The 11,067-nt window shown below is 45.1% G+C and overlaps 1 protein-coding gene across 1 annotated transcript; it reads right to left on the bottom strand.

The window, feature by feature from the left end:
• Window positions 1-1,267: 1,267 nt before the first annotated feature.
• Window positions 1,268-8,637, bottom strand: LOC137369712 (actin, cytoplasmic A3a). Its single transcript, XM_068031071.1, has 3 exons — window positions 8,532-8,637; window positions 8,223-8,371; window positions 1,268-2,663 (listed from the first exon to the last, which is right to left on the bottom strand). Exons 2-3 carry the CDS (start codon window positions 8,346-8,348, stop codon window positions 1,659-1,661), a joined length of 1,131 nt encoding a protein of 376 aa, XP_067887172.1. The 5' UTR covers window positions 8,349-8,371; window positions 8,532-8,637; the 3' UTR covers window positions 1,268-1,658.
• Between the last annotated feature and the right edge of the window lie 2,430 nt (window positions 8,638-11,067).

Genomic DNA, 11,067 nt, shown 5'->3' on the forward strand with positions numbered 1-11,067 from the left:
CGTGATTTCTGCTGGCTGCAGTTTTAAGGCAGATAAAAGTGATCTGCTCATTACATTGATGGTTCAGCTGACTAGCAACAGAAGGCTGCATTACAACTCATTAAAGCTGTAGCAACATGGGTCTACTACACCCACTTAGTTTCCAACCACAGGAAGAGCTGAGAGCAGTTCTGAAGAAGGGTCACTGACCTGAAACATGAACTGTTTCTCTCCACAGATGCTGCCAGACCTGCTGAGTATTTCCAGCATTTCTTGCTTTTATTTCAGATTTCCAGCATCTGCAGTATTTTGCTTTTATTATCATAGAGGTCCACTGGCACCGGCACCTGATTGTATCCTCAGGACAAAGGACAAATCACCTTGGTATATCAGAGGTAATGCCAGAGCTGCCCAAGATGTTATGTGAAATGGTCAGAAATTTGTAGGATCCTGCAGCATGACCTGCAAGTGCTTGGGTTTAGTGGGAATCCCATGCCAGTTGCCCTCAAGGTGACTGCTGCACTCAGTTTTGTTGCTGGCAGTGCTGTCCAAGGATCAATTGGCAGCAAACATGGCTTAACAGTTTGTGACCTATAGGTGCCTCAAAGAGGTGACCAATGCCCTTTTCTGTTGTGCTAAAGATTGCATCTGCTTACCTGTAGATGAGAACAGCCAGACAGCAAGGTCTGTGGCCTTTGGTACCATTAAGGGGTGATCAACTGCACTGATGTGGCCATTAGAGCTCCCTGGGACCAGCCTGCTGTCCCTGAATCATAAAAGATTCCACTCTTTGGACGTGCAACTGGTTTGTGACCACAGAAGAATAATGCAGGATTGCGCGCATTTCCCAGACAGCAGTTCTCAAAAGGAACTTAGAGCTACCAGGAGTTTGAAGAACCAGCCAAAGTCATGTCCTCTCTAATCCTTCTACCAATCACTTTAAATCTGTGCCCCCATGTCAAATACAAGAACCTGTTCCACTATTCACTAAAATCATGGTTTATCGCAGTTCAACTCCACCTGCCCAGGCCATCACACAATCACCTTTTAATACATGGATGTATTAACTGACTACGGCCGAGCTAGCTGCTAGACCTATGGGTAGTCACAATGAGGAGTGAATGATGTAAAACAGTTGAGGCCTTCAGGAGAGGCTCTGCCAGGATGACTGCTTAAAAATTTGAAATTCATTTGAGCTTAAATCCCAAAGGGTGCGGGGTGGGAGGAAAGAAAGGAAAGAGTAACTAATTGCTTAGATATTATGAAATACAAAAAAGGGGAAAAAGGATCATTGACAAGTCACCTTTATTTCAGAATGTATTTTATGACTTCAGAAATATCAAAAGATAACAAAAGCAAACTCAGCTGTAGCATTGAAGCCTTGGAGATGTTGGGATAAACCTGCCTGTTCCTGCAGGGTGATGCTCCTTTAAGCTCAAATCCTCATGGACAACTGTACAATTTCATATCACAATGGTGACTGGTCTCCATTATGCAGTTTAAAGGCTTCTTTCAAGTTAGTTTTAAATGGAGCTGGATAGGGAAGGGTACAAAGGAGTAAGAGGCAGGATGTATGCAATAGATCACCCGTCATCAACTCTGCCTTTTGCCCAAAGAGCAGAGACTGCAGGTCACATTGTAAGTGAACTAAACCTGGCAAGTAAAAGCCCTGCAGCAGGTTAGAAGCACTTGCGATGAACTATAGAGGGCCCAGACTCATCATACTCTTGCTTACTGATCCACATTTGCTGGAAGGTGGAGAGAGAAGCCAAAATGGATCCTCCGATCCACACTGAATACTTCCTCTCGGGTGGAGCAATGATCTTGATCTTCATTGTGCTCGGAGCCAAGGATGTGATTTCCTTCTGCATCCGATCAGCAATACCTGGGTACATGGTGGTTCCACCAGACAAGACAGTGTTGGCATACAGATCCTTCCTGATATCTACATCACATTTCATGATGCTGTTGTAACAGGTCTCATGGATCCCATTAGATTCCATCCCAAGGAAGGAGGGTTGGAAAAGGGCTTCTGGGGCCCTGAAACGCTCATTACCAATGGTAATGACTTGGCCATCAGGGAGCTCGTAGCTTTTCTCCAAGGATGAAGAGGAGCTGGCCGTCGCCATCTCAGATTCAAAGTCTAGGGCCACGTAGCAAAGTTTCTCCTTGATGTCACGCACGATCTCCCTCTCGGCTGTGGTTGTGAAGGAATACCCACGTTCAGTCAGGATCTTCATCAAGTAGTCAGTCAGATCCCGGCCAGCCAGGTCTAATCTCAGGATGGCATGAGGCAAGGCATACCCTTCATAAATTGGCACAGTGTGGCTCACACCATCACCAGAATCCAGCACAATGCCAGTCGTGCGGCCAGAGGCGTACAAGGACAGCACGGCTTGAATGGCAACATACATGGCCGGTGTGTTGAAGGTCTCAAACATGATCTGGGTCATTTTCTCCCGGTTGGCTTTGGGGTTGAGAGGTGCCTCTGTGAGAAGAACTGGATGCTCCTCTGGGGCCACTCGCAGTTCATTGTAGAAGGTGTGATGCCAGATCTTCTCCATGTCATCCCAGTTGGTCACAATGCCATGCTCGATTGGATACTTCAGGGTCAGAATTCCCCTCTTGCTCTGAGCTTCATCACCAACATAACTGTCTTTCTGACCCATTCCAACCATCACCCCCTAGAATGAGGAATAAAAACAAAGGATGAAACATACCATCAGAAACTAGAGGAACCAATCAATGGAGACTTATAGAAGTTAGTCCAGGCCAGAAGGAGACTACTATTAAAACTATTCACCACCCTTCAGCCAAATTAGAGAGTTATTTGATCTGGAATGTTCTGCCAAGGGGACAGTGGAAGCAGATTCAACAACTTTCAGAAAAAGTGGGAATTGGATAGGGGCAAAATGGCAGGGCTATGGGACTAACTAGATAGCTCTTTGAGAGCTAGTACAGGTACAATGGGCTGAATGGTCTGGCCTGATTAATTCCATGATTCTTTGAACATCAGGATCTTTATAGCAATTGGATCAGGAGGATTCAAGTTTTCCTCCCTTGCTCCAGGAATGGTGCTAGCCCACATCTGGAACAGTGGTGCTGTTCTGTAGAGTTTCTGAAGCTTAGACAAAATGTTGGAGGCACTGGGCTTGAGGAAAGAATGAGCACATATAATCCAAGGACAAATATTTATGCATTATATATAGATGCATCATGTGCAGAAAGTATGCACATGGAGACACACAGGCAGATGGGTTAAAGTACAGGTAAAAAAAAAGTTAAATTACTTCACACAAAGTAATACACTTGGTCAGGGTGTGAGCATTCTGGATGGCCAGCTTTTATTGCCTTGGAGTAGAGGACAATTCTCAGCTGATGTTCAATCTCTCCTCCCAATAATTAGTAACCATGAGCTACTGATTTGTGGGATCTTGCTGTGCACAAAATGCTGTTGCTTTTTTGTTGAAGGCCAATGTTTGAGTGCTTATGTCCCTGGATATGATAAAGGTGGCATTTTCAAAGACACTGCTTCTGATCCAAATGCTCCCCCAACTGCATTCCACCACCAAACCCATCTTCTCCCCAGCCCAATTTCACTTCCCACCTCAGTCGACACCACAAGTTTAGAAGGTCACTGGTTCAAGCCCAGTCTGAAGGTTTGAGCTCAATCTCTGGATACTCTGTTGTACTGGGTAAGAGGTTGTGTTAAAATAGATCCCAACTATCTATTTGCTGATGTAGAGAATCCCATGGCACTATTTGAAGAGTAGGGGATGTATCTCCTCCTGTTGGTCAGTGTTCATCCCTCAATAAAACTGGCTAATCTCATTTACGATTTGCAGGGTCTTGCAGTGTACAAATGGACATGACTAGCAACACTAATCTTCCGGCTGCAAAGTTTATACATTGGACTGACCCAATGACCCTTACAGGATTGACAAGCCAGGACAGGCAGTGGCCTCTGTTAAGAATATGCTCGTGTGATGTGGATCACAGATTAAATCATGGATTCGGAGACTAGGGTCCCGAATGTTAAAGGAAATTATGAAGGTATGAGGCACAAGTTGGCAATAATGGATTGGGAAACTTTAAAGGGATGACGGTGGATAGGCAATGGCAAACAAAGAGCGCATGGATAATCTGCAACAGTTGTTTATTCCTGTATGGCACTAAAGTAAAACAGGAAAGGTAGCCAAACTATGGCTTACAAGGGAAATTAGAGGTAACATTAGATCCAAGGAAGAGGCATACAAATTCACCAGAAGAAAACAGACCTGAGGATTGGGAGCAGTTTAGAATTCAGCAAAGGCAGACCAAGGGATTGATTAAGAACGGGAAAATAGAGTTCGAGAGCGAGGTTGCAGGGAACATAAAAACTGACTGTAAAAGTTTCTATAGGTATGTGAAGAGAAAACAAGATTGGTGAAGACAAATGTAGGTCCGTTAGTCAGAAACAAGGGAATTTATTATGGGGAACAAAGAAACAGCTGACCAACTAAATGCATATTCTGGTTCTGTCTTCACAAAGGAGGACACAAATATTATACCAGAAATGTTGGGGAACACAGGGTTTAGAGAGAGGGAGGAACTGAAGGAAATCAGTATTAGTAGAAGAATGGTGTTGGGGAAATTGATGGGAGTGAAGGCCGATAAATCCCCAGGGATTGATGGTATGCATCCCAGAGTACTTAAGGAAGTGGCCCTAGAAATAAATAGTGGATGCATTGGTGGTCATCTTCCAAGAGTCTATTGACTCTGGAACAGTCCCTACAGGTAGCTAATGTAACCCCACTATTTAAAAAAGGGAGGTAGAGAGAAAACAGGGAATTATAGACCAGTCAGCCTGATGTCAGTAGTGGGGAAAATTCTAGAGGCCAAAGATTTTATAGCAGAGCACTTGGAGAACAGTGGTAGAATCGGACAAACTCAGCCTGGATTTATGAAAGGGAAATCATGCTTGGCAAGTCTACTAGAATTCTTCGAGGATGTAACTAGTAGAGTTGACGAGGGACAGCCAGTGGATGTGGTTTATTTGGACTTCCAGAAGGCTTTCAACAAAGTCCCACATAGGAGATTGGCATGTAAAATTAAAGTACATGGGGTTGGGAGTAGTGTATTGCGATTGATAGTAAATTTGTTGGCAGACAGGAAAGAAAGTAGGAATAAACTGGTCTTTTTCCAAATGGCAGGCAGTGACTAGTGGGCTAACACAGGGATCAGTGCTCAGAACTCAGCTATTCACAATGTATTAATGATTTAGATGAGGGAACTAAATGTAATATCTCCAAATTTGCAGATGACACAAAACTAGTTGGGAGGGTGAGTTGTGAGGAGGATGCAGAGAGGCATCAGGGTGATTTGGACAGGTTGAGTGAGTGGGCGAATGCATGGCAGATGCAGTATAATGTGGATAAATGTAAGGTTATTCACCTTGGTAGCAAAAACAGGAAGGCAGATTATTATCTGAACGGCTATAAACAGAGGGGAATATGCAACGAGACCTGGGTGTTCTCGGACACAAGTCACTGAAGGTAAGCATGCGGGTGCAACAGGTAGTAAAAAGGGCAAATGGTATGTTGGCCTTCATAGCAAGAGGATTCAATAACAGGAGCAGGGATGTCTTGCTGCAATTATCCAGGGCCTTGGTGAGGCCACACCTGGAATATAGTGTGCAGTTTTGGTCTCTTTATCTGAGGAAGGATGTTCTTGCTGTAGAGGGAGTGCAGCAAAGGTTTACCAGTCTGATTCCTGGGATGGCAGGACTGACATATGAGGAGAGATTGAGTCGGTTAGGATTATATTCGCTGGAGTTCAGAAGAGCAGGGTGGGGGCACGTAATCTCATAGAAACCTATAAAATTCTAACAGGACTTGACAGGGTAGATGCAGGAAGGATGTTCCCGATGGTGGGGGAGTCCAGAACCAGGAGTCATAGTCTAAGGATACGGGGTAAACCTGTCAGGACTGAGATGAGGAGAAATTTCTTCACCCAGAGTGGTGAACCTGTGGAAGTCTCTACCACAGAAAGCAGTTGAGGTCAAAACATTGTAGGTTTTCAAGCAGTTAGATATAGAGTCAGTCATACAGCATAGACTGAAGAGCCGAAGGGCCTGTTTCTAAAAGGATCAAAGGATATGGGGGGAGAATGCGGGAACAGGTTACTGAGTTGGATGATCAGCCATGATCATAATGAATGGTGGAGCAGACTTGAAGGGCTGAATGGCCTACCCCTGCACCTATTTTGTATGTTTCTAAATTACAATTGATGGTCAATTATAAAACTTCACATATAACCAAATTGATTATCCTTTATATTCTGCAGCATGGCCACAAAATAAAAATCCTTCTCCCCCACAATTCTCAATGAGGGGGTGAGGGGGTGACTGGGAGGATTGACTTTTATGGGCCATCTCTAGTGGTAGTGTGGCACGAGAGACCAGACTGAGTAAAAAAAAAAGAAATGAAACATTACATGTTTTTTTTTTATAAAGCTATGCTTTTTTGTCGTCATGTTTATGCTTTGGGCCAGGTTGTTCTATTTTTCTGTCCATTCACACCCTCTCTGCACTAACACTTTGTCTTTCAGCACACCATTAACATACTGTTTTCCTTTGCTCCATGACCTTCTGGCCAGTTATTCTGTGACCTTGTCCTATCAACACCTCTTATCTCTTACCCCACCCCCTGCTTTACTTGCTTAAAAGCTTGACATTTCTAGCCTCTGCCAGTTCTGATGAAAGGTCACTGACCTGAAACATTAACTCTGCTTCTCTCTCTCCACAGATGCTGCCAGACCTGCTGAGTATTTGCAGCATTTCTTGTTTTAATTAAGGAAATGAACCAGTTGGGTTTTTAAAATGGCAAAAAAGCTTCATGGTCAATTTTAACTCACTGGTTTCATATTCCAAGATTTAAAAAGTTTTAAAATAAAGAGAGAGAGTTCCAATTCTCAAACTTGCCCTGGCAGGATTTAAACTTGCCTTCTCCAGGTGACTAATCCAGTACCAACCACTACACTACCTACCTTGTAGATATAAATGGCACCCAAGCACATCCCAAAGTACCAAACTAGTGCATTATTTTGCAACTTAGTGACTGCATTTCTAAAAACAGTCAATTTGCTCACAGCAAGATATCACAAATCAGCAAGCAAATTCAGGAAGGATTGGATTGCAGACGAACGTTAGCCCAGGCACTGGGAGAACTCCTCCATATAGATTTTCAACATCCAGCTAGAGGGAGTGCAGGCTTCAGTTTACTCATCCAAAATGACACCTCTAACAGAGTCGCACCTCGGAGTTTGGCCTATAGATCGCTCTAGTCACATTGTCCAATGTGGGTGACAAACATATCACAGAAGGGCAATTGCCTACCACCTCAAGGGGGATGGGTAATTAATGCCAACCTCACCAGCAACACCCACATCCCAGGAATTAATAAAGGTCAAAAGCAGTAGGATTTTGCTGTTTCATGGCAGTGGAGCGAGAACAATATTCAGTGGTAGAACCATGGTGATGCCTTTGGTTTTTGAGACTATTCCAGGGGAATGGACATTGGGTTAAAGAGCTTAAAAGGAGAGTAGTATTGGAGGAGTGGAGGGGTAGAACTGGAGATTATCTGCCAACATGGGGTCTACAAAGGGTAATAATTTAAATATGGGAGAGAGAGAGTAGAGTCAGGGACAGAAACTTGGAGGGGTTGAGGAAAAGAATCAGACATGTTGGTCAACAGCTAGTTTTACAAAACCAAGTCAGCTCATGAAGCAGTTAGTTTTAGCTCAGCTGCTTTTGTGCCAGTTTGATCCTCATACAACAGTTCAAAAAATACTCTTCCATTGTAGCCACATTGAATCAGACCCTTCCCACAGCAAGATCAGAATATTGTCCCAGAAACACATCAGATGTAGAGCACCAACCAATTAGATTCAGTGCTCATGAAAACAAGTATCACACATCAAATGAAGCAGAAATTAGCCAACAGTGTGATTCAGCAGCTGTGCTCACACCCCAATTTCCACACCCTCCCTTCCTGCCACCAGCCCCCCCCCGCCCCCCTGCAAAATCAGCCACTTCCTCCCAGTGAGCTTACAGCACTGACACAAGCCTATCAGGAGCCATCACATCCTTTGAAAGAAATATTTAAAGCCAGCATTCAAATCTTGCAGGAAGGAGCTATTCCAGAACCAAGAGATTACCCTCTCCTTATACCAAGGAAGTTAATACTTTTAACTGAAAGGCTCACCTGGTGTCGTGGCCTTCCCACAATGGAGGGAAACACAGCCCTGGGGGCATCATCTCCTGCAAACCCAGCTTTACACATCCCAGATCCGTTATCTACCACCAGAGCAGCAACATCATCATCGGCCATGGTTTAGAAGCTGCAGGAAGTGACTAGAACAAAAAAGGAAATACCCATTAATAGAGACACAAGAACACAGATCCAAAGTACACTTACATTTTAGGTCAATTACTGACCAAATTAACACCTTCTCACAGGTCAACAATGTCCACATCCCACAAAGAAACTTTATAAAAAAGCACTTCACTCTACCTCTGAAAGCAGATTCTACTCCAACTCTAGCTCCCAGACTGCAAACACATACCTTTCTAAACCAGCCTCTTTTAAATAGCATGAGGCTCCACCCACATGGGGCAGCTAACCAATGAGATTTAGAGGGATGGGTCAAAACCAGTCACTGAGGTGTAGGGGATGGAGTTTAATCCAATTACAGAGAGAGAACCCTGTCATGTAATTTATTTTTTATTTCCTGCTATTAATCATACTTTGAAACATAAACTTTTTTCCCACTTTTGGTATTTATTTTCCATCTGAATTAATATTTGCGATTGGATTTAGCCAATTAATGGCAGGACTCCCTTTCACCAATTTCCCTCCCCGTTGGGTGGTGTCTCAGGCTCAGGCATAATTCCACGGGATACAGGGAACAGAGTGCAGGAACTTGCAATTACACAACACCTCTAACACAGGAGCATATTCAAACTAAATTTGATACTGAGACACATATTCAGGCAGATGACCAAAAACTTGGTCAAAGAGGTGGATTTTAAGAAGCATCTTAAAGGAAGAAAGAGAGGTGGGGGAGTTTGGGGAGGGAATTCCAGAGTTTAGGGTTCAGGGAGCTGCAGGCACGGCCACCAATGGTGGAGTGATTAAAATCAGGGATGCTCAAGACGTCAGAATTGGAGAAATGCAGAGATCTGGGAGGTTATGGGGATGGAGGAGATTACAGAGATCGGGAGGGGCGAGGCCATGGAGGGATTTGAAAACAAGGAAGAGAATTTTAAAATTGAGGCGTTGCTGGACTGGGAGCCAGTGCAGGTCAGTGAGCACCGCGAGTGATGGGTTCATAGGACATGGAGCAGGAAACCAGACCCCACCCTGACTGTCTAATCGCTAAAAGATGCACCAGGTTTGGAGCTAATACATACAAATCACAGGGTCTGAGCTTTGATCCCTGTTGTGTGTTGAGTTAACTCGGCAAGGCAAACAGCAGGTCAGGCATGAATTATCCTCAATCTCCCTGAGCGAGTGAGGGGGAAATATAATGTAGGGTTATTGACTGCTTGCCGGAGATCCTTGCTGGAAAGTGTGTCCCTCTCAAAGTTGAATAGCCTGTCAATATTCGCTGTCTTTGCTCCGTTGGAAGGAATGACAACTCATCCTGGAGTCATGGGGTGGAGTTTGAATGTCTGTGTAGCCAGGAGGAGTCAGCCCCTTGGAGGGAGGACGGCAGGAGCAGTGAGTGTCAGCACAATGGTAGCAGCAGAAACATAAACTGCCAGCACACTCAGAGTTAAAATACGCACGTTCCTGTCACTGACTCTCAAGCTGCAGAGAATTTACCTTATTTGGTAATTAACCTGCAGAGCTTGCTCAGCCACACCTTATTATTTAAAGGCCTTCAAGTAAAACGGGTTGCTATGGGTACCCGCATGGGTCCTAGTTATGCCTGTTTTTTTGTGGGATATGTCGAACATTCCTTGTTCCAGTCCTACTCAGGCCCCCTCCCCAACTCTTTTTCCGGTACATTGATGACAATATCGGTGCCATTTTCTGCTCTCGCCCCGAACTGGAAAACTTCATCAACTTTGCTTCCAATTTCCACCCTTCTCTCACCTTCAAATGGTCCATCTCTGACACATCCCTTCCCTTCCTCGACTTCTCTGTCTCCATCTCTGGGGATCGGCTGTCCATTAATATTCATTATAACCCCATCGACTCCCACAGCTACCTCGAGTACACTTCCTCACACCCTGCCTCCTGTCAGGACTCCATTCCATTCTCCCAGTTTCTCCATCTCTGACGGCTGTGCTCTGATGATGCAACCTTCCACAACAGCGCTTCTGATTTGTCTTCCTTTTTCCTCAACCGAGGATTCCCCCCAGGGCCCTCGACCGTGTCTGACCTATTTCCCACACTCTGCTTTCACCCCTCCCCCTCCCTCCCAGAACCATGACAGGGTCCACCTTGTCCTCACTTTCCACCCCACCAGCCTCCACATCCAAAGGATCATCCTCTGCCATTTCCGTCACCTCCATTTTGATACCACCAACAAAGACATCTTCGCTTCCCCTCCCCTGTCTGCATTCCAAAGGGATCGATCCCTCCGTGACACCCTGGTCCACTCCTCCATCATCCCCGACACCTCGTCCCCTTCCCATGGCACCTTCCCATGCAATCACAGGAGGTGTAATACCTGCCCTTTTACCTCCTCTCTCCTCACTATCGAAGACACCAAACAGTCCTTCCAGGTGAAGCAGCGATTTACTTGTACTTCTTTTAATTTAGTATACTGTATTCGCTGCTCACAATGCAGTCTCCTCTACACTGGGGAGACCAAATGCAGATTGAGTGACCGCTTTGTGGAACACCTCCGCTCGGTCCACAAGTATGACCAAGAGCTTCCAGTCGCTTGCCATTTCAACACCCCCCCTCCCCCCCACCCCCCTGCCCCTGCTCTCATGCCCACTTTTCGGTCCTTGGCCTGCTGCAGTATTCCAGTGAGGCTCAACACAAACTCGATGAAAGGACCTCATCTTCTGATTAGGCACTCTACCGCCTTGCG

This window comes from Heterodontus francisci, chromosome 5 (genome assembly GCF_036365525.1).
Source record: "Heterodontus francisci isolate sHetFra1 chromosome 5, sHetFra1.hap1, whole genome shotgun sequence".
NCBI lineage: Eukaryota > Metazoa > Chordata > Chondrichthyes > Heterodontiformes > Heterodontidae > Heterodontus > Heterodontus francisci.

What these genes read in the sequence shown, in the direction of transcription:
- LOC137369712 (XM_068031071.1), bottom strand. Translation starts at nt 8,348, where the DNA reads ATGGCCGATGATGATGTTGCTGCTCTGGTGGTAGATAACGGATCTGGG. An exon ending in TGGGAAGGCCACGACACCAG is followed by an intron (nt 2,664 to 8,222) that starts GTGAGCCTTTCA and finishes TCCTCATTCTAG; the next exon opens with GGGGTGATGGTTGGAATGGG.